Source organism: Dysidea avara, chromosome 9 (assembly GCF_963678975.1).
Source record: "Dysidea avara chromosome 9, odDysAvar1.4, whole genome shotgun sequence".
NCBI classification, from domain to species: domain Eukaryota; kingdom Metazoa; phylum Porifera; class Demospongiae; order Dictyoceratida; family Dysideidae; genus Dysidea; species Dysidea avara.
The window spans coordinates 28,123,609-28,148,320 of record NC_089280.1 but is presented as its reverse complement, the minus strand read 5'-3'; the positions used below and the strand labels follow the sequence as shown (position 1 = coordinate 28,148,320).

The 24,712-nt window shown below is 36.0% G+C and overlaps 3 protein-coding genes across 3 annotated transcripts; all 3 read left to right on the top strand.

Moving 5' to 3' along the window:
• On the top strand, positions 1-783 carry LOC136267642 (fibrinogen C domain-containing protein 1-like). The gene has a single exon (XM_066062793.1). The coding sequence runs from the start codon at positions 1-3 to the stop codon at positions 781-783; it is 783 nt and encodes a 260-aa protein (XP_065918865.1).
• A 7,819-nt stretch (positions 784-8,602) lies between these two features.
• Positions 8,603-9,379, top strand: LOC136267641 (fibrinogen-like protein A). Its single transcript, XM_066062792.1, has one exon. The coding sequence runs from the start codon at positions 8,603-8,605 to the stop codon at positions 9,377-9,379; it is 777 nt and encodes a 258-aa protein (XP_065918864.1).
• A 6,338-nt stretch (positions 9,380-15,717) lies between these two features.
• Positions 15,718-23,999, top strand: LOC136267640 (uncharacterized). The gene is made up of 3 exons (XM_066062791.1): positions 15,718-16,092; positions 16,140-16,378; positions 23,339-23,999. Exons 1-3 carry the CDS (start codon positions 15,718-15,720, stop codon positions 23,997-23,999), a joined length of 1,275 nt encoding a protein of 424 aa, XP_065918863.1.
• Positions 24,000-24,712: the final 713 nt, after the last annotated feature.

Here is a 24,712-nt window from a genome sequence, read left to right as displayed (position 1 = left end):
ATGAAGAGTCAACTAGTCATACTGCTCATACTAGTCAGCTCACTACTGGCTACTAACGCTGATCAACAATGTGATAACCTCCTCCAGCAGTGTAACCAGTTCAAGACCAAATGTACTCCAGACATGATAACCATTAGAAGTTGTTGTGATCTTGCTGATCTGCCACGTAGTAAAGCTCCTTCTGGTGTCTATCAGATAATATCAAATTGTAGTTGTGGATCACCCTTCACTGCAGCTATTGATGTCTACTGTGACATGGACACTGGTGATGGAGGATGGATGGTCATACAAAGAAATGTTAAAGATGGAGTGAACACTTTTATAGACAAAAGGTGGAAAGATTATGAAGAAGGATTTGGAGATCTCAAAAGCAGCAAATTCTGGTACGGTCTTAAGTCATTACACTGTTTTACACAGACAGATCAGTGGGAGTTGAGGATTGACTTTCGATTTGACAACAAAACCTGGTCTCATCTCCACTACAACACTTTCAGTGTAGGACCAGAGAGTAAAGAATATCCTCTAACCATCGGAGGATTTACTGGCACCACTACCGATCCTTTTGTGACCGCACTACTGAATGGTCAGAGATTCAGTACATTAGATAATGATAATGATAAACGGAGTGGTAACTGTGCAGCTAGTTACTATGGATGGTGGTACAATAGCTGCACCAACATCTACCCAAATCTCCAACCACCACATGTATACCTCAACTCCAAGGGCTACAACCTGCTCTCAATGAAGATGAAGATACGTCCTCGTGATTGTATCATTCAGTGACTATACTAACTGTTCATCGTGTCAATGTGTTGTACCTCAATAAGGATAATATGTATACACTACCAGTACAATGTGTGACACACCATGTCTTGTACAATTTATTGTTGACTTTGATTAAATTATATAATACACAATGGGGATCAGTGTACATATTTTAGTTACAATTTCAATATAAAGGTCCAATTACAAAAAAGGGCACCCAAGTTGGTGTACAGAACACATTTGACTGCTCTGTGTTGTGGTCATGAAGAGGAGTGAATGGTTTAATACTGAAATTTGATTTCTATATACTTTGTCATAGTTGTATATATGTATATGCGTATATGGTATCAAGAGTACATAATAATAGAAGAGGCCTCCCTCTTCTATTATTATGTACTCTTGATGGTATGCATATACATGCATTACTTGTATTTCTCTGCTACAGAAAAATTGGTTTAGACAAGTTAGCATTGCACCATAGAATGTTGTAAAGTGAGAGTCTTCAATATCTATGCACTACATGTCTATTTTTATATTAGAACAGAACAAAATATTGAAGAATGTATGTGAAATATCAACATGCGGTTATTAGCTATCCCCACCTTCTTTCCAGCTTCAAGCTGAGTACAGTTTTAAAACACTTCATTTGTTGAACCAGCTGCAATTAACTTTACCTATATAATGTGCTGGTCTAGTTCTCATACTGGATGATGTCATATGATGTCACAGGATACATGATGATGCTGATGAAGTGATGAAGAGGTTGAGCAGTACTTTCTCACCAAAAGAGATTGTCAGTAACTAAACCCACCACCTTTAATGAACCACCCAACAGGTTGAAATACGTATATCAAGAAGAAATGAAGAATAGGAAAAGTGTCACACAGGTCAAAAAGAAACTGTCAACGTTAGACAATAATGATGTGGTTAGATTCTCCTCAACTTTATCATTGAAGTTACAAGCTGGAACATTTATATAGAATTAAGTTGAAATGTTGTACATAATCAACATGACATACAGGTTAGATCAAATTTTGTCCAGCATTCCTGAAGTATATAGATCTGGGATAGAAGTAGGGTGGGTTGGATATTATAATAAATTGTCCTCCTGTTATATCTAGAGCTAAGTTCAAGAATATTGAATCAACTGAGTTTGCCAAGCAGAAGATTCTAGAGAAAGAGTGAAAAAAGTGTATTGTTCAAAAGTACATCTTAAGGACTGGTGGGTATAATTGCCAGCCATGCTTGGAGCAACAAATGAAGTGTCCTCCGGAACCTCATTTGTTGCTGTGAGCATGCATGGTTGGCAATTATACCCACCAAACACCAGCCCTTAAGATGTACTTTAATGGTCACTACAATGAGGTGGTGTTATTAATGTGGTAATGATGACCTTGTTAATAAAACCACCATGTAGGCATTGCTATTAAGGTGTACTTCATGACTTTATTTGGTGACCATATCAAGTAGGTTCTGAACGGAGTTAATTAAGGTGTACTTTATGTGGGTGGGCACAAAAAATTTAATATTTCAATTAAATCTTACCAAATAAATAAAGTAGGGATAAAAGCAGTGAAAGAATCTAGTACCTTGAACGTACTTCAAGTTGACTCTTCCTATGTGACTGGATTTTCGAAAAGGGGTCTTCCACACACACCCAATTTACCACCTTCAACAACTCATAACTTTGGACCTGCAAAGCCTATGGACTTGCAATTTACACAGTTGAGAGCACTAACATAGTGCAAAGGGTGGTGAAAGTTTCAGGATAGTAACACAAAGTTATGGTCCTACAAAGTTGTAAATGTGGATGTGTGTGGAAGACTCCTTTTCACAAATCCGGTCACATATCTTAAGTAACATGTGTATGCTGAAGGAGGGATTCTCCCACATACAGTAGTTATGCTGCAGTATATATATATATATCTTGTATCACTACTTCTTATCACTTGGCTGATCCCTACTTTATTTTAATTCATTAATTTTTGTTATAGCACAGTTGTACATGTGACTGTTATATTGGAGTACACAGCTGTTGTATTAGCTATAGTGTGACTGCTTTACTACAAACCTCTGATAGAGGTACACTGTGTGTGTGTGTGTCTGTGTGTGTGTGTGTGTGTGTGTCTGTGTGTCTGTGTGTGTGATAGATAATGTAAGGTGTGTTTAGTAGAAAATTAACACTTCAATATGGTGATGATGACAAGAAGAATTAAGGAAGAAAGGCAAAGAGATTTTTTTAAAGTAACTCATAAACCTTTTCTAAGTATAAACACTAGATGCAGATGTTAGACAACGAAGACTCTTCCATGAAGGTGTGTTTTGTCAAATCTCAATGGTGATTTTAATGGCAGCTTTTTGAAGTGTGCCATTTTCTTTGGGGGAGGATTTAAACAGTGCTGTTTTCTTTGCTCACCATACAACGATTTTAAATACAGGCCAGTTTAATAGCTGTGGGCACATGCCATAATAAACCCTAAACACAATTATGGATTGTATTTTATAACATTAACATACTAGCACTGGTACCTGCCCTGCAGTGCAGGACTGCTTACAATGGCATGCACTTTACATTAAGTTTAATCTTGTAGCTATCTAGTGACAAAAATTCCTACACAACATTGGAAACCCAAGCATAAAACATAAAACATCACTTGTCTATTAGTTTAACGTAATTAGGCTTCAAGGCACACATTCAGAAAAGAATGTTCAACAATGTTCAGAATCAAACTGTAGTATATTGTGTATACCTGTAGTGTTTACTGTTTACCATACAGGTACAAATGGTGCTAGTAGTAGTACCTGTCCTATTATGCGCGCTATATATGTAACATCATTTGATGACATTTAAGATGCTGACAACAAAAGACATAAACTAATGTCCATTTGGTTCCACAAGGGGTACTTTGGATAATAAGTCACTCTCTAGAGTTCCTATGGATATATATACTTGAAATTGACAAGGAGAAAGCATCCTGACCACTGGCAGACTCCTGTAAGCGTTCGAGCGTTACTTGGATGGCTGCGGGTTCGAGGCTGCCCAGGTCCAGTCATGGATTTTTTTTTCCTTTCTCCACCTTTTCAGACACACTTTATGTGACAACTCTGGATAGGCTGGCTGTAGAACCAAGTGTCCTACAGACCTTCAGCACTTGTGTTGTAAAGCCTTAATAAATAAAAATAAACATGAATTTGTACATACCGTTGTAGTATTGGTGCACCTGCTTCACAGTGCAGCACTTGCCGTACTGTGCATGTTGGCAAGCATTAAACATCAGTGTCATTCATGTAACTATATGTAGCATGCATGGTGATGTCACTTTTAAAGAATGTGTGCTGGGTGTACTCTAAACTAAGCCTTGTACTATCCCACATGTTTACCACAAAGGTGCAAACAATAAATACAATGTTAGCAGTAACAGTCATACAGGCCATACAGGTAATGATACCATTTCAGATTCTACATGACATTTGTCTTACTGACGACAAAAAGAAAATGAATTTGTACATAATGAGCATGTAGCATCAATATACACTGCCCTACTGCACTGGTATGGTGCAGGAGTTTTATATGTTATGCATTCAAGTAAGGTGATGGATTTTTGTGACTGCATTCCTTACATGCCATTAGTTACAAAAATATAACCTTTTTGCACAACGACCACAAACGCATTTTAAAATTAATAGGCTATTTCACAACTAGTGCAATTTCAACAATATGGGATACTCTACCTGCCAATTTACTGCTACAAGGCCATGCCACAGGATGGTGCTGTGTGCTGAAATGTCTCCAGCGCTGCTGCCATTAATGACACTTATGTACTGTAACTGTACACACACATTGCTGTACCTATGTTGTTTGTTTTAAGCAATGAGGTTATATTGTTTTCATAAAAAAAAACTGGTATCACTCTGGACTGCATTGCTGGGTCTGCTTTTGTGCTTGAAATTCTAGAGGACTGTAATTCTGTAAATCTACAAGTGATGATATACAACAGTTGCTTTTTTGGGAGTGTTACAAGTGCTCTCAGTTAAGGCTCTACTATACAATAATTATACTTTATTTGGTGAATTCAAGGTGTTTACAAATGCTACGAGCAATACTACATTATATTATATTTGAGGTGTGAAAACAAACTATCAAATTATATATATTGAATATAGGTAGAGTATTATGATGGTTAATGATAAGAACATTGTAGCATCATATTAATGTGTGTCAGGTTTATATACTACTTATTACTTTTTTCTGTTTTTTAATTTATTTGTATTGTGTGCATTCAAGGGTGCTGTACGTGTACCTCGACTCACAGTTACACATCATCGTCTTAAAAGCAAGAGCTTATGCGAGACAGTAATATTTCTATTATGCAGTAATAATTTTTAAAAATTAATATTCCACAGCTGCTGACGTGAACTCTAATGCTAAACTCAAATGATGTGAGTAAACATGTACTAAATACCTAATTTATAGGCATATGTACCTGACTGAATTATTGATTAAACTACAGACCACTATTTTCCTTTTGTGTGTGTGGAAGGAATGAAAGTATAGTGGTATGACTATGCAAGACTAGAGCTACGTATGTTGTTCTTTTTCCATACATTTTCCACTGATATAACAATTTACAGTATGGCAAAATCTAGCTATACTCATTATGCTAGCATGTATTTTTATACTTGATGCTTCAACGCACCCATTGTATTACGCTCACAATTATACCCAGCATAATAGACTTTGATCTCCTAATCTATATAAAGCACATAATCATTGTGCATGTACATGTAAGCATTCTATATATAGTCATTAACATTCTTTACTGACTAGGGAGAACCATATATATCTTATTCCATTCTGATATTTGCTTGACTGCTTTTGTAGTAATGCACCTTGAGGATTATATAGCTACCTACCAGAGTTTTGAGATTCCATGGGATTCTTCACATGCAGGCTTGATGTGTTACATTTAACAGATATAGCAATGGTCTATTTGTCATGCTACTGCTTGTTTGAATATCTCCTGCATGAAAATTTTGGAGGTATATTGTGCTCTTGGATGACAGAATAGAACTGGAGATAATTACTTAAACTTTGACTCACTGCATTGGGCCTTGATTCTTGATTCCCCATGGTGTTATAGCAGTATAAATCAGCGCCTATCAAGGGTAAAGCTACCATCTGATCTTTACATCAGTCTCAATACCTAAACACATACAAACATCATATCTCTCACATGTAACCAGTGAAAGAAAAGTATTACACACTATTTACATTTGTTTATAGGAGCTGTTGTTGATTGGAGCCAACTCAAAACTACCTAAGCGACCCTGAAATGTATCATATTCATTAATTTTTATCAACTTCAACATGTTGAACTATATACATACACAGAGACCAATATAGTCATTAACTCTCAACTTTGCTGTTTTATTAGAGTGCTTTAATCATACAGTAGTAACAGGATTGTAAGAGTTCATAATTTATGAACTCTTGGTAGCACAGACCATGGGGAGGTTTGCATTTTCTACGCAAAATTTTCAATCGAAAGGCAGTCTCACTTTTCCTTCACATAACATTTGACAATATTAGTTATACATAGCTAGCCCAAACTTAATTTCAGAGCAGTCTATGCAAATACACCAAATTATGATAAGAGTGCAGAGTTTGACTGACTGGCACAACTTGGGTGAATGTTTGTAATGCAGTTACAGCCTCATGCATACAAATGGAATAAAGTGCTCATCACTTATGATGACAAGCTACATAGCAGACAATACAACTTAGGTACTTAAACATGGAGGATCATCATTTGAGGTTAATCCCTACTTCAGCCATGATGGTTTACTAAAAGTGAATGTCTTTTATGTGCCATATATTTCATTTATGACAATCTTTGTAAATGTGCATAAAGAAGAAAAAACAACAAATTAAGCCAAACTTTGAAGGCTAGTATCTCAGGAATGCCTCAGTGCAGTGGTTATGCTCAAATTTGGTAGGTGTATTACTGAAAATTGAGGGAATTTTACAGCAAAATATTGACTTGTTTAGAAAAGGTATCACAGAGCTATATGTGTGAAATTACGTTGTTGTTGTTCCTGTTAATAACACACTGGTGTGGTGCATGTAAGCATGCAACACACCATGAGGTGTCTTGTCAGTGTTGTACATACATACCAAAGCTGCTTACTGAGTCATGTACCACAAAATTTGTAATGGACCCATCATCATTACAGTATTCATACTACAGAGACAGTAAATACTGGAAAACAAGTCAATATTTATATTTGTCCCCTGCACTTCTTTGTTGATACAGTTGGTATATATATTGCAACTGGCAATATATACACAACTGCATCAACAGGAAGTGCAGGGGACAAATTTAAAGTTATAATCCACAGGATGAGTACACAAATTTCTTTACGTGCTGAGTCAGATATATAGTTGTTTGAAATGGACTTGTTTATAGAATTACAGATAGAAACTCAGTACATACAGTGTGTATATGGTTTACTAAAACGCTTCACATTATGTTTTGTACAGGATATACCAAAATTGGACCTTCTCCATTACTATAGAACATCATGGAATGATTATTAGTATAGTTAATGTTGATTATAAAATTATTACTAGCCATAAAACTGAATGCTAGTGGGGTTCACAGGAACTTATAGCATGTGAAAGGAAGTCATGCAATGTAATATACAATATTATTATATTTTTAAAACTATGCTGAAGTGCCATCATGCTTGTCTACTAATGAAAGTAACAAGCAGTTTTGTCAATATTAGTGCATGGCTATTACGAAGGGTCAGTTAAACAGGTGACCTTATTTATGCAAATACCTTACTACCATTATACTATAACCAACCAGAGTGTTAATTTTATCATCAAAGGCAAAAGTTATTATGGATTTTATTGTGCAATAAGTGACAGGAAGCATTGGTGTGGACAAATTAATATTGGTATAAGATTAAATACAACACCATTAGCTATATATATTTGCTATTTCTTATGTACCTTAACTACAAATGTTATGCATGCAGCTGGACACCACATGATTGAATACAGAGGATGTGTTAGAAATGTTCTGGATGTACAGATAGTGAAGGGAAAGTTTTTTTAGGGTCAGCTGCTCTATTTGACCACTATTAATTTTAATGGCCATAAAGCAACTACGTATGTACACATGATCATAAAAGGACCACACCACCACAAATAAAGTATATTAACAACTCCCAAATACCTCTGCTCCCTTAACATATCCAATAACTTTGTAGAGACCCTCTCTCTCAGCTTCCATCTTTCTAACTAATGATTACTGCACACAACCATGCAGAGTGGACAGATTTTGAAATGCATTTTTACATGGTTACATGTCAACATTAGCAAAATGTTTTTGTTAATATTTGAGAAATGAATAAAGCCTACATTCATTTCCAAACACTGGGTTTCATACCCATTTAACACAATTTTATAGTGAGTTTCTGAAGACACTGGTTGTGAATGTGAATGCTATTCTCAATAACAGTCATTTAACTGCACGATCTGCACTATGTAGCTGGCCATACATATAGTTGAGATATGGGGCATGCCCCATACATGTAAAAATATGAAGTACAACTTGGAGGCTTTGTCTAGAAAATATGTATGCCAACCTATTGAAAATCATATCACCTGCAATGATTTTACACATGTCAACATAAATAGTGGGATACTTGGTCACTAGTGAGGTATCCTACTATTATTAGCTCAACTGACATCAGCAATATTGTTAGTATAAATAACATCAACTACTGTTAGTTCACATTAACTGATCAACTATACAGTATAGTAGATATGAAGAATCAGCTAGTTATACTGCTCATACTAGTCAGCTCACTACTGGCTACTAATGCTGATCAACAATGTAATGATCTCCTCCAGCAGTGTAACCAGTTCAAGACCAAATGTACCCTGACCACTAAAAGTTGTTGTCATCTTGCTGACCTACCGCTCAGTAAAGCTCCTTCTGGTGTTTATCAGATAACATCAAATTGTAGTTGTGGATCACCTTTCACTGCAGCTGTTGATGTCTACTGTGACATGGACACCAGTGATGGAGGATGGATGGTCATACAAAGAAATGTTAAAGATGGAGTGAGTTTCTTTGAAAGTAAGAAGTGGATAGAATACGAAGAAGGATTTGGAGATCTCAAAAGTAGCAAATTTTGGTATGGGCTTAAAGCTTTACACTGTTTTACACAGACTGGCGACTGGGAGTTGAGGATTGACTTTCAATTTGACAACAAAATCTGGTCCCATCTTCATTACAACACTTTCAGTGTAGGATCAGAGAGTAATGAATATCCTCTAACCATTGGAGGATTTACAGGAATCGCCCCTGAAGATCCTTTTGTGGCCGACCCATTGAATGGTAGAAGATTTTCTGCAGTTGATAATGATAATGATGAATATAGGGGTAACTGTGCAGCTCTTCTTGGTGGGTGGTGGTACAATAACTGTGATCACATAAGACCAAATGATCAGCCACTAGAAATATATCTAAACTCTAAATGGTACGCCATGCTCTCTATTGAGACAAAGAAACATCCTCGTGATTGTATCATTCAGTGACTGTTCATTGTGTCAACGCTGGTGTTGTACCTCAATAAGGACAATATGCATACACTACCAGTACAATGTGTGACACATCTTATCTTGTACAATTTGTTAACTATAACGTAATGAACAATGTGTCACATGGCAATAACAGTACATAATTGGGTATACTACAATAGTTTTAAGTACAATAACCACATCTTGGTATACAGAGCACATTTGACTGCTCTGTGGAATACTTAAGGCATATGCATGGTTACAAAGTTACGTAGAAGAAATTTAACTTACTATTTTTAACAACACCATTATGCCACATATATGTACGTGTATATGTGCATGTATCAGTCAAAGCAATATTTGTATCATTTTTACTGGCACAAAACTGAGAAGAATGGGTTCAGAAATGTAAGTTAGGATTAATCATCAACATAGTAATTTTAATATCATTACTATAGGACAAAAAACAAGTGAAAATCAATGTTTAAACATACATCAGTGTAGAAAGTTACTACTTTGGAGTGGAAATATTGACTGGTAAATATTCTTGATGAACATGCATGTGTGATGATGTAACAATGAACGTTGCAGTAAGATATTATATACTTTCGCTGAGAATGCACAATGATTGTTAAGCAGTTTGTGTTGCACCAATAGTATTGCCATTGATAAACACAGCTGGGCCAGTGGTACATGTGATCACAAAGCGCTGGTGAAGTCACCAACCGATGTGGATAGCAACACTCTGTAAGAAAACAACCTCTAAAGCTCTACAAAGGTTGATAATCATTTTGTTCATTGTAATTATGATTATGAATTTAAATTTGACACTGGAAAGAGAGTTTAGCTGATACTATCCAGGAAGGTTAGACCCTCAAAAGAAAAAAATAAATTAGTTAACAAGTGTGTAGTTATTAAATTGTTCCTAAGTTTCTCGGCAGTGTATAGCATGCTGTGATCAGCAATAGTATAACTTCTGATATATATGCACACTTCTGCAGCTGTGTAATCACAAGTATGCAGTGGTACACAACAATGTTGCTGCTCTACATGGCATGAACTTAATAAATTGTGGTTAAATATATAGCATGATACAAGGTTTCCAAATGAACGTGTTAACGTGAATCGATTGGATACTTATTAATACAAGCTAACATGTTGGTTACCCTCGCAGACACTAAGTCAGATCAATGGCTCATTGCAATATGCATTTAAAAGTAGGTCATGGACATGGAAAAAGACATAGGAAGACAACCTATGCAGTTTTTTATCCCCAAAAGTGAACAGATTTTCCTGCAGATCAGTACAAAAAATGATATTACGAACAAAATGGCATATTTCAGTTAAAAAGTGCTTAAATAAGTTTTTTTTGACATCATATTTCCAGTGGACCTATATTTCTTCCAAATTAACTTCTAAGGCTTTTTTTGTGGTTGGGAGAGCTTCCTTAGGTGGCATTTAGGTGTATGTTCTATTAGGATTTTGGCAAAAACATAGGCAATTTCTATTATGAACCACTACTGTGGTTCATGATTAGTAACTGATTGATGAAAACTCAAATATGCAATCATTTAACAAACAACATGATAACTGATCTATATGAATGAAACATTCATCAAAAAAGTGATCCAATAAATAACCATAGCAACAGTCTTTATCTTTATTGCTGACAATAAAGAGAGACAACTGGTCACATGAAACCTGAGAAGAATTGCGTTTATTATTTTCTAACAAAACAGCTCATTACATATCACTCAATGCACAACTAAAATATAAAAATAAAAATACCAAGCTAATAGGAATGGTTAAATGTAAAACACATGGACCACAGTACAGAGCAATCTTTATCTTCACTGCATGATCATTCTCAACTTGTTGCCCTATGCACTGAACATCGATAGATGGTAGATAGATTCCTACTGACAGTATAGACTGTATGTATTAAGCCATTTCACAGATGAATATTGATGTATTAAACTGTGGTCAGGCTTATATGATTAAGTGCACATTGATCCATTTTACATTACAAAGCATACATGTGAAACAACTGAACTAATTTTCAGTGCAGTCATCACACATGAACTAATAATTGATCCAGTAATGAAATAATTAACTGGCACTGGCTCCTTCAACTAATGGTTTATTCATAAGACTTAGCAGTTTATTCAAGTGCTGTACTTACAAAATGGCCACAAGAAAATGCATGCATGTAACCACCATAAATATTATTAAGCTATATGTTATACATCATAGAGGTGGCTATTAAACATTTGTTGTTTTAGTCTTGAAACAATAGCCAATTAAGAGATATACATCAGGCCACTGTCTGCTTATACTGAACAAGTTTGCATGGCAGACACACCTGAGAATATTTCAGAGGAACAGTAACAATTCAACAGTATAGCTAACTGTCTATCATGCACTTAAACAGTACAAATTGCCGATTGTAGGTGTGCGATTGATTCTAGCTATAGTTGGAGATTGCATATACAATTGCTTAAACTACGTAGATGTGACGTGGTTGTTATCAGTAGCCAGATAACAATACTATAACTATATCATTAATATTGGTACATTCTGTAAATGGTCAAGGAACAATATTAAATTAATTAGCTGAAAGAAACATTTAAATAATATGAGTGTTGGCACAAGTCTGCTAGTACATAACTGAGCACCAAATGTCTCTGCACTTGCCTCCATCAATGAATAGTCTCAGTGAGCAGATTGTTGTGCCAGCAGGCAGGGTCTTTTATATACCCCCCATGCAAGCTAAACATCTACAAGCTTAAACAGAGATGTGCATGTAGTTGTGTATTGGAACTCAAATTCTTCATGCATAACCAGATATATCTAACATTCTTTATTTGATCATGTGATAGACACTTTCAGCCACTTCAAATACTGCGATGATGTCACTATTGATGTGAAGTAGTCAAGAAAGGTATTAGTAGATTTGGATAGAGAGACAATATCAGAGCAGACAGCTAATCAGTCCTAAAATGAAAACAGCAACACATCAATATGAATAAAAAGAATGAGTACACACACTGCATTTACAGGAAGGTAGATTTTCACTACACACAAAGAAATAGCTATAGAGACCGCTAACATACTTTATAACATCTATGAATTTCTTCATAAGTATGGCAGATAAAAAGAACCATAACAGATGTCACACACTCAAAATATGTAACTTAGTCTACTTCCTGTTCCACTGGAATACTAATAGAACTTCCATGCTGTCAAGTGTTGCACACACAGTCAGACTGGATGATAACAGAAATACTTCGGCTCCTACAGCACATGCAGGCAAGAAATTAATATTGAATTGTGAATGAATTGTTTTCAGTCAAAAATTTTCTACACTAGCTGCTACAGTGAGGTCTTAGTTTGACAAATCAATGCTTTTCTCAAATTCACACAAATGTTACATTAATTTGCATACTGATCACTTGTATATCAAGTCAATGAGTATGTTGTTGACTCATTTGTAATAAAAATGTTTTGATTTAAAAATGTCTTACACATCATTTAAAACCAATCAAAGTGTTCACAATACATTTCCTATGAGAAAGCCATAAGAGTGCATAGTATGTTATGACCCTTTCCTGAACTTGTAGTGAAGCCTAATCACACATGTCTGCATGCTCTTGAAATCTTTACTGTCAACAATAACCACCTGGTTGGCTGAAGTGCTAGTCCATTTTTCTTTTTTAGCTGTTTTCACAGTCAACTTGTTGTAGACACTACTTTTTGATTATGTAGAAAGCCACTGAATAGTGCAAGATATAATTGGGATACTTTCATGTAAAAACATGAGAAAGAATGAGAGCAAAGTCAAATCTGCTAATCTGCTAAACATATACCCTTTGAAATTCTATACTTCTTGGAAAGCTAATGTGGCTACAACTTCTCAGAAGGGGAACTGGAAGCAGCTGAAACAGAAATGCAATCTGGAAAATGGTAATGTAAATAACTCACATCAATGGAGATGAAGATACATCCTCATAATTGTATAATCATTCAGTGACTATACTAAGTTAACTGTTCATTGTGTCAATGTGTTGTACCTCAATAAGGATAATATGTATACACTACCAGTACAATGTGTGACACATCATGTCTTGTGCATTAAATACACAATGTGCAATGGATTGCACTGCAAGTGGGAAACTTTGAAAAGTGAGCACAGTGAGTAAAATCGTAAATGAACAATGACTGTACCATGACCCAGAGCTGCGATCAGAACATGGGAGTTGAAAGGACTAGATCTGCCTTTGATGTAAATGAATTAAACCAATCTCCAACCATATTAAAATGTAGTGATAAAAATAATAATAAAATACGTACCTTTGAAACAAAAGCATTTTCAATTTCTATTATATGAATTCATTAGCAGTCCATGCATAAGTGATAAGCTAAGGGTGAGTAAAAGAAGTTAGGATCTTTTCATTGAAAAGATATCTGAAAATGTTAATCTAAAGTCTTTAGGATATAGCATAAAATTATGGCTGAAGCAAATATTGCAGCAAATACACAGATACAAAATTTTTTGTTAAGGATTTTGGTATTCCACTAGTAAAATTAATACTCTAGTACTCTTTTAATCACAGTCACAATAATATTGATGGTTATAGTCTATCAGCTGTTTAGGGATTGTGATGGATGGAGTAAACAAGTGTGATGACGTGTATGTCATAACAACAAACCATCATTGATAATAAATTATGTAACAAAGGCCTAAAGGCATCCAGTAAATGAAAACTTGATTAACGCTATAACTAAATTCGTTCAAAAATCAATCTAAAAGTGAAGTAGGGGTTCCCAGAAAGTATAGTAAAACAAGAGACACAATAGTATAATATTATGTAGTAGACTGCTATTTATAACTGCAAGCCATATTAAAACATAGGGATTTTCTCACATCTCTATATTTCAACAGTACTGTAGAGCATGATCATGAATCACACTCTTTTAGTGTGTTTGCATGTTACAGTACATATAGCAATAATACTGGAGAATTGTCACAGCGACTGCTCTTACCACTACAATTCATCTAGTACAGGTTGACAGTATCTTGACCTTGTTTACTATACCAAACTACAACTGTTTCACATGGTATGTTTCCTGTACATACTTCTGAGAATGATGATCATACGTACTTCTGAACTATATATGTATATACATCATACTAAGTGACCACAGGAAAGACGGACATATGATGTACATACTTCTGAGTATGATGTATATATATATACTACATAGCTACTTCTGAAGTTGTACATCATATTAAGTGACTGCAGGAAGCATATATACTATTAGTATGAACTTTGTACTACAGTGTATGTGTAAGAACACTTATGCATATCTATACACACACATGTACACACATGGCTAAACTGTATTCTTTCTAAATTGGAGAGAATATTAAATTTATGGTTCGCATATTTTTCCATTTTCCTAAGGTATTCAATATAATTATAATATCAACATAAAAAGGCATAACACACTGCAAGTAAGATAACAGATGTTGTACACGTGTTAACATAACTAGTGGGTGAGGTATGTTACTACTATTAGCTCAACTAGCTGACATCAGCAATATTGTTAGTATAAATAACATCAACTACTGCTAGTTCACATTAACCATACTACTACTTATTACCTAACTATATACTTATTACTACCTACATACTTAACTTAGCCAATGTCAAAGTCAGGAAATTCGTCCTCAGCAGTAAGCGAATACTGGCGGAGTATCATTTTCGCATTGTACCTCCACAAAGTCACAGATAGTTGCTGGAGAAGTTGGCGCCTAGCAAACTTTCTAGGTAAACCGTTTCTAACAGTTGTTCTGTCAGCTATGGATCCTAAAATTGATAGGGCATATGCATGGTGACCAAACACCAAAGGTCTCACATACAAGAGGGATAAAATCTCCTCCATTATCATTCACAATATCCTGGTATTGGTTGTCCTTAGCTATCTCACCAACAGCAGCGGCCACCCCAGCCTGAGAAGAAGCAGAAGATATGACAGCAGACTGAGTGGCACTCCTGACGGAGAGATCAAAATAGGCAGGACGACCAAGATGAAAGTCAGGGTGGTATATGATTGGTCAGATGAAATGCCTTGCTCCCTAAGAACACCAGGGTGATCTTGGAGCAAGGCATGGTGTACAACAGACACTAAAGCATTATGATGCTGGATCCTCAAGGGACCATGAGAGCACCCCAGCAGATGATCACCGAACTGGTCAATGACAGATAGACAAGTACAGAGTGGTAAAGAAGGGAACAAAGGAATGCCAAGCCACAAACGTCACATTAACTGATCAACTATACAGTATAGTAGATATGAAGAGTCAACTAGTCATACTGCTCATACTAGCTATAGTCAGCTTACTACTGGCTACTAATGTTTATCAACAATGTGATAACCTCCTCCAGCAGTGTAACCAGTTCAAGACCAAATGTACTCCAGGCATGATAACCATTAGAAGTTGTTGTCATCTTGCTGACCTACCACGTAGTAAAGCCCCTTCTGGCGTTTACAAGGTGGAGTCAAATTGTAGCTTTGGATCCCCTTTCACTGCAGCTATTGATGTCTACTGTGATATGGACACTACAGATGGAGGATGGATGGGCATACAGAGAAATGTTAAAGATGGAGTGAACACTTTTATTGACAAAAGGTGGAAAGATTATGAAGAAGGATTTGGAGATCTCAAAGTAGCAAATTCTGGTATGGTCTTAAGGCATTGCACTGTTTTACACAGACAGGTCAGTGGGAGTTGAGGATTGACTTTCAATTTGGGAACCACACCTGGTCCCATCTCCACTACAACACTTTTAGTGTAGGACCAGAGAATAAAGAATATCCTCTAACCATCAGAGGATTTACCAGCATCACTACTGACCCTTTTGTGACCCGCCAACTTAATGGGTGGAGATTTTCTACGGTTGATAATGATAACGATGGAACTAGTGGTAACTGTGCAACTAGTTACAGTGGATGGTAGCATAATCGCTGCACTCACATCTATCCAAATATCCAACCACCACATGTAAACCTCAACTCCAATGGGTATAGCTTGCTGTCAATAGAAATAAAGATACTTTCTCGTGATTGTATCATTCAGTAACTATGTATACTAACTGTTCATTGTGCCAATGTGTTGTACCTCAATAAGGATAATATGTATACACTACCAGTACAATGTGTGACATATCATATCTTGCACAATTTAATGTATGTAATGGGATAACTGTACATAATATAGTTATATTACAATAATAATAATAAAGTTTCAATTAACAATAACCCCTCAGTTGGTATACAGAACACATTTTTTGTGTTTGCGTTGTGGTCAAAGAGGAATATATTGGGACATGTGCATGCAGAATCATAAATTCAAAATTGGATGAAATTGCTTTACCACAGTTTAGCATTGTTGCATATATGTGTATTGCGTGTTTACCATTACCTCTATGTGTGTATGTGTATATGCATGCATTTTTCTTGTACATAAAAATTGGTTTATAGAGACAAAATAGCATCAATCACCATATATGTTTACTTAATGTTGCAAAGTAAGAAGAGCCTTCAATATCTATTCACTTACTAATTTTACCATAAACATGAACAAGATTAAGTTTTACAATAAAATGTGAAATTCAACATGCACGTCATTAACCATTGCCACCTTTCCAGCTTCAAGCTGAATACAGTTAGAAACATTTTGTTTGCTGAACCAGAATAAGCAATTAACTTCTCCTATATAATATGTGGGTCTAGTTACCATACTGGATGATGTCATGTGATGACATTTATAGTTATGTACAAGGCAAAAGATTGAAGCATTGTAAAAAGTGCCAGAGCATTTAGAAGTAAGATCAAATTTGAAATGTGGTATATAATCAATACAACGGAAGGATAGATCAACATCATTGTCAGTTACAGTGCTTAAATAACCTTTATTTAACACTGCACACATTAGTGAAGGAAGCACCTTTTGGGGGTGCACATTCAAGGGCATATATTGCCAGACTTATTTTAGTGCTACTGTACATAATGTCTATTTATAGATAGTAATATGTAGAGGATAATAGCCAGAGCTATTACAGTCCAAACACTGGAATCTGAACCTGGGACTGATGGAATGCTCCCCAGGAAATTTTTGAAAAATAAACCCTATCTGAGAGAGATTTCAAAAGTTTATGATTGTTTGATTGTTGTATTAGGGGGCGGTATCTTGATGTTTGTATTTATTGTAAGCCCGCATTAAATTGATTGTGTTAAAGAACATAGCAAACAGCTGTTAAAGAAGTATATATAAGTATTGTTACATTTAATCAGGAAGCTAAGCCCTACACATACATTCTAACAGGGGCTATAGCCCCTTGCCTCACACCCTATAGTTATATATTTCATGCATGATTCAAAATTCAAAAGTTTTTGAACTTACATGTCTATACCAGCTCATATATTAATGAGATGGTTCAAGTAGAGTTGAAAGCATAGTAGTGAATCTAGGTGCAGTCACCAGATGTTAACAAACTTCAAAAAGTTTGTGAATAAATCTTTGAACCAACAAAGCTATTGAGCTATGGTACAAGGTTAAAAGATTATTGAATAGTTACACTTATCATTCCTTTTTATAGTAGCTGGTAGCTAAATAAAATTTATTATTAATATTTACTTTTGCAGTAGTTACATGTATCAAGGGTCTAAACAGAATTGGTACATACATAACTATGCTCATAGATTGCCGTACTTGATCACATGCTGTATGCTGCACAATTAGTAGTTCGTATACCAACTAAAAAAGGATTGAGGCATGAAAGTATTAGTGCAGGTACCTTATTGTAAATGTCAACGATGAGTTTACCCATGCATATGCAGACTACATACATGGCTAAATTTTATAAACAGCTATGTATAACCATGCATTGGCATGCAACATCCAGAAACAATCAGTCACCATACTTTTTTATCAAACTCTGCAGCTGCTTAGGTAGATATCAAGGGTATATGCCCTAATGTAACACTGCACAAAATCACATGTGCATTTGTCACTACACACCTTAGGTTTAACAGTACAAATTTGTGCAGTGTTAAGGTCTTATTTTAGACCCTAGATGATGTCAGAAGACATGCTGTCAAATAAAATGCTGTCCAGCATTCCTGAAGTAGATCTTGGATAGTGGATTGGATTATTGTACTGCTGTTATTTTTAAAGCTAAGTTTAAGTAACTGAGCTTGCCAAGCAGAAGATTCTAGAGGAAAAGCAAAAGAAGTATGTTGTCCACAAGTACATCTTAAGCACTGGTGGGTATAATTGGCAGCCATGTTAGCAGCAACAAACGAAGTGTCCTCCTTCTTGCCTACTATTCAATTAAAATAAATAAAGTATGAAAGTACATATAGGAACCCAAGTAATAACAAGTAGTGAAAGAGATAGGTACCTTTGTGGGAAAATCTTTACATTGGACATTTAGCATGTTATTACCATTTGTTTAATGCATGAGTTATACTGTAATAATTATTCATATTACCTTATCACTTGGATCCCTACTTCATTTTTAACTTAATTTTTTCAATCCACTACTTTTGTTATAGCACAACTATGCATGATGTATATGATATGTATGTGTGACTGTTCTATTAGAATACACAGCTGTTGTATCAAGGTGGCTGCTTTATTAGAGTATATCTGATAGAGCTAAACTGTGTGAAGAGGGTATGTTTAACACACACAGTAAAGTCTTCTGCTGACCAATGACATTAATTCATGACAACTGGGCAAAATCTTTACCATTTGTTCCATCATCACCCACTGATCATCTTTTAGGTAGAGGTACTTATATATGAGAGGAAGTGTCGTAAACAATCTATATAGCGGGATATCACACCAACACTACAGTTTGTGCATATGCATCACTGATATCAGCCAAGAAGTAGATAGGGAAAAAGATTGCAAGGCAAGAAACAAATTGCATTAGCATATAAACAACCAATCATAGGACATATATGGCACCGGTTTACCAACATCCTTTACTTCACTGACACAAAGAAAAGGTAGCTAACAGTAACACACTACAGTACCATTTTACAGTTACAATATTTTACACACCATACAGTACAAGAGCACGATTTGGGTGTGGCCCACAATTTTTCATAAAATATCATCCAAAAACCTGATTCGATTTCTCCTCACAGTGACATGGCCGTATTGGTTGGGTAAAATAAAGCCCAAGAGTGCCTTCAGGTAGACCTAAAATGTTTCTATCAAACAGTTACAGAGTGTTTTAAAAATTTCAATAGGAAGTTTTGCTGACTGTTTGCATTTTCAAGACCAATTTTTGCTGTGACCATTTATTTGTGCATGATTGTGGCATGTGAGGGTATCAGTGGTCATGAATTTACAAAAAAAAGTTTACAAACAAGTATAAGTTGCAGTAATTGGACAATACATACTACTTCAATCCAGCTTGTTTCAGTACTTTTTATTGGGGAATTACTTTGTCCCTACTCTAGTTTAAATTTCTAAACAATACGAAGCAAATATCCCTATACTGTGTACTGCAGTGCAGTATGGATATTGGTTTCTTATTGTTTTACAGTGATTGGACATTATGTACTACTCCTTGTTTCAGTATGGAGTACTGTCCATGCTATAGTTAGTTTTTTCTTATATTTGTATAGAATATACAGAGCCCTCATAAACTACTTTGCAATCCTTAAACGTTGTGTGATTAACATCAGGTGCTGGGTACCTACTTTTTGCACATGGCTTGGAATTGTTTGATGATTGCCCTTCTTAAATATCACATACTATTATACTGCTGGTATGTGGCATAGTTTGAGGTATTTTGTCAGCAAAACTGTTTGTGCAGCTAGCAACAGAAATCTCAGAATCTTACAGTAAAACATATAATGTATGTATACAAGGAATACTTCAGCAACACACATTCGTCACCGCTTGGTCCATATAGCTGCAGGGTCCACATATATGTACAACAAAGCAGGTTGCGGCTGTTGTACAGGACCATGCACCACTATCCAATGTAGCCTTGGCTATCCCTATGCCACCATTGTATTCACAGACATTTTTGACTAGCATACTATAGCACTGCTCTGTATTTAAGTATTCTAAAAGAGAGATATCAGCAGTAGTTAGCTTGTGAAACAAACAAGGAGTTAAGACTGTACCAAAATACAACACACTTTGTTTTCACTAGGTTTTTTCATTTTCTACATATGTATGAGCAGTGAATAAAACAAGATTTCTTTACTATTCCTTATTGATCATGCAATAATCAATTGCCACATTAAACCCTACAATGATCTGAAGTGGTCAATAAAGCTTTGAGCTGGTTTGGATAGGGAGAGGCTATCAGGGCAGCAAGCAGCCCATCAGCACCAAAATGAGAACAGTAACACATAAAAGAAGAATGAGCACATGTACTGCATTTACAGGAAGGTTAATGAATTTTCACTACATACAAAGAAATAGTGATACAAGTATGCAAAATAAAAGGAAATTTAGCTAACCACATGATGCAACAGATGTCACTCACATCAAAGTACATAACTTAGTCTCTAGAATTCCTATGAATATAGTTACATGAAAATAACAAGGAGAAAACATCCCGACCACCTGGTAGACTACTGTAAGCGTTCGAGCGTAAATCGGATGGCTGCAGGTTCGAGGCCACCTAAGTCCAGTCATGGATTTTTCTCCTTTCTCCAACTTTTCAAACACACCTTAAGTAGCTAAAGTCTTTGAGCAGGCTGTAGGACCAGGTGTCCTACAGACCTTCAGCACTTGTGCTGTAAAGCATTAATAAATAATCATACTGTCAGACTCTATTCCAACTGGCTCTGATGACACCCGAAATGCTTTGGCTCCTAGAGCACAGACAAAAAATATTGGCATGAAATATTAGCAATAGTGAAGGGAGATACCCTTCATGTCCATATAAATGTACCGTATAGCTGCAATTACTATGACAGATGTGCACATAATGCCACAATCACCTTGTGAATGACTTTTGGATCACAACCATTTTAATGTATGACTGGTGCTATTCTGTGGACATTATGGCAGACTCTAAAAAGTAGATGGAGCTCCATAGTTATGGTTGCTACAGTGATGGTCTTAGTTTGCCGGCAAACGCATGCTTTCCAATTCACCAAATGTTATACATGTGCATTAACTCAGTTACTGATCACAAGTCAATGAGTATGTTGGCAGGCTTGATGGATAGTACGTAGATCAGCATTAATTTTAGTGTTATTAAACACTTGTGTAGAAAGTCACTGCATGAATAGTATCATATGAGATAGGAATCAGATACTTTTACTTACATCAAAGCACGAGGACATACAGGAAAGCTAACTCTGCTACACCACAACCATTGTATTGCTATAAGTGCCAGTAAAGGTATCATATTCACTTACTGATCACTTGTCCATCACGTCAAGTTAATCAGTATGTTGGCTTCAGTAAGGGATAACAGATCAGCAGTTAGTGTTGCAAGATAGGAATTGGAATACTTTTATGTCAAAAGACAAGGAAGAGTGAGAACATACAACAAAAGTCAACTGTATATTGTGTTTCTATAGCTAAGCATCAGAAAAGCACACCACATGGGAAGAGATAACCAGATAGACTGCTAACATGTTTAGGGAATCTTGCAAATTCAATCTACAATCTGTAAATACAAGATTAAAATCTCTTTGCTTGTCCTAATGATAAATCAGTTAGACACCACACTACAAGTCAGATAATGGAATTTTATCAAATAACATAACATAGTCTACTCTTTGAAATTCTATACTTCTTGGAAAGCTAAAGTGACTACAACTTCTCAGTAGGGAAACTGGAAGCAGCTGAAACAAAAAGGCAAACTGTGTGGAATTGGAAGACATGCAGTGATGGTAATACTGTAACTCACATAACTCAGCTACACTTACTAAAATTGATCTACCTCACTCTTCTCTTACACAGGTGATCCAAATTAAACATGTAGCTATAGCAACAATATAAACAATCTTCATATTGCTGACCAACAACATCATGACACCTGCATGTCTGAGACTCAGAGGAAACTGATAGATTGTACTTTTCAAAAGTAGCTTGTTATATGTTCACTCAATCCAATGCCATGGTAATGTATTAGTTACAGAGCTAAACCACATGCCTTCCTGGGAAAAGGCAGCATAAACTGTCAAAGTATGAAATCCATTCTTTACATCCACTCTTTACAATACTCACTATCAACAAAGAAGAAATCTTGTAGATTTGGTAAAAACAATGGAGGGTAGCTACTAGTTGATGATCAGATCAAGAGGTGTGGTTACTGTGGTATTATTAAAAAATATGAATTACATAATGTTCATCATTTGCATGTTCATGGTGCAATAATGTCACATGGTACAGCTGTGGAAAACACCACAGGGTGGCTGTAGAAATATATTTAGCTAGCTAGGCACAACCATACATGTACACTTCAAGCACAAACATAATGTAAACTGTGAGATGGACTTACATTTTTTGTATAATGTACCTGCATCGGAGAAGATGCGCAGGATGTTAAGATATGCCACTGACATTGACTATCACAAGAGAATACTGGTCATGAACAAACACACTACTGTACAAGTTCCGATTGATCAAGGGGATAATGTATTAGACAACATGCACACAAAGGTTTCCCATTAGCTATTAGTCGGTATTTTAAAAAAAACAAAAAACATAAAGTTTGTGCCACTGAGTTACAGACCACACTATAAGTGACAACATGGCTAGTGACATACTTGGTCAGTATACGTTACTATTATTAGCTCAACTGACATCAGCAATATTGTTAGTATATAAATAACATCAACTACTGCTAGTCCACATTAACTGATCAACTATACAGTATAGTAGATATGGAGAGTCAACTAGTCATGTACTGCTCATACTAGTCAGCTCACTAGAAGTTGTTGTCATCTTGCTGACCTGCCACTCAGTAAAGCTCCTTCTGGTATCTATCAGATAATATCAAATTGTAGTTGTGGATCACCCTTCACTGCAGCTATTGATGTCTGTTGTGACATGGACACCAGTGATGGAGGATGGATGGTCATACAAAAAAATGTTAAAAATGGAGTGAATTTCTTTGAAAGTAAGAAGTGGATAGAATATGAAGAAGGATTTGGAGAACTTTGTGCTGGCAAATTCTGGTATGGGCTAAAATCATTGCACAGTTTCACACAGACAGGTCAGTGGGAGTTGAGGATTGACTTTCAATTTGAGAACCACACCTGGTCCCATCTCCACTACAACACTTTCAGTGTAGGACCAGAGAGTAAAGAATATCCTCTAACCATCGGAGGATTTTCTGGCATCACTCCTGATGATCCTTTTGTGACCCACCCACTGAATGGGCAGAGATTTTCTACAAATGATAATGACAATGATGCTTGGAGTAAAAATTTTGCAGCTATTGAAGGTGAATGGTGGCACAATGTATGCTTCTACATCCACCCAAATCGTCAACCACCCTACATTTATCTTAACTCCAAGAGTTATGACCTGCTCTCAATTGAGATAAAGATACGTCCTCGTGATTGTATCATTCAGTGACTATACTAACTGTTCATTGTGTCAATGTGTTGTACCTCAATAAGGATAATATGTATACACTACCAGTACAATGTGTGACACATCATGTCTTGTACAATTTGTTATTAACAACTTTATCAAATTACATAATGTACAATGGGTCATGGTCATCTGGTGGTGAGTGCATAGTCTGAGTTGTGAATACTGTGCCACTAGGGACCTGTGAGAAGGCTTAAAGTCTGTGAATACAGGGAGTCAAAAACATGTTATATAGTTAATTTTAATTTACACCTCAGTTGGTATACATAACACGTTTGACTGCTCTATATGTTGTGTCAAAGAGGAATATCAGGACATATAGATCTGTAGCTAGTAAAATTATAGCGAGTGCGATTTTATTGTTTAGAAATGCAACTACCGAAAATCGGTCAGTGAATTGGACAACTGTCAATTGCCCCAGGGGTGGGGACAAGAAGCAATGTCAAATCTCCACCTGGGGTGTGGGAACGCCCAGGGGTGGGGGGATGAAATTGACAAGTGCATAGTGTAGGCTGGCTGGTATAGAGTCAGTGTAGACTGATTGTAACACATGCATCTGTACCATACACTAGGGTGAATGGGGATTCCTCCTGTTAAGGTGTGGGAAGCTGTTTAATATTATACAAACAGTATTGGACCCACACCTCATTCCAGTCTTTGCCTCCTTACAAATTAAAGCTATCAAATCAAGTGCT

What these genes read in the sequence shown, in the direction of transcription:
- LOC136267642 (XM_066062793.1), top strand. Translation starts at nt 1, where the DNA reads ATGAAGAGTCAACTAGTCATACTGCTCATACTAGTCAGCTCACTACTG.
- LOC136267641 (XM_066062792.1), top strand. Translation starts at nt 8,603, where the DNA reads ATGAAGAATCAGCTAGTTATACTGCTCATACTAGTCAGCTCACTACTG.
- LOC136267640 (XM_066062791.1), top strand. Translation starts at nt 15,718, where the DNA reads ATGAAGAGTCAACTAGTCATACTGCTCATACTAGCTATAGTCAGCTTA. An exon ending in AAGGATTTGGAGATCTCAAA is followed by an intron (nt 16,093 to 16,139) that starts GTAGCAAATTCT and finishes TGTTTTACACAG; the next exon opens with ACAGGTCAGTGGGAGTTGAG. An exon ending in GCAACTAGTTACAGTGGATG is followed by an intron (nt 16,379 to 23,338) that starts GTAGCATAATCG and finishes TGCTCATACTAG; the next exon opens with TCAGCTCACTAGAAGTTGTT.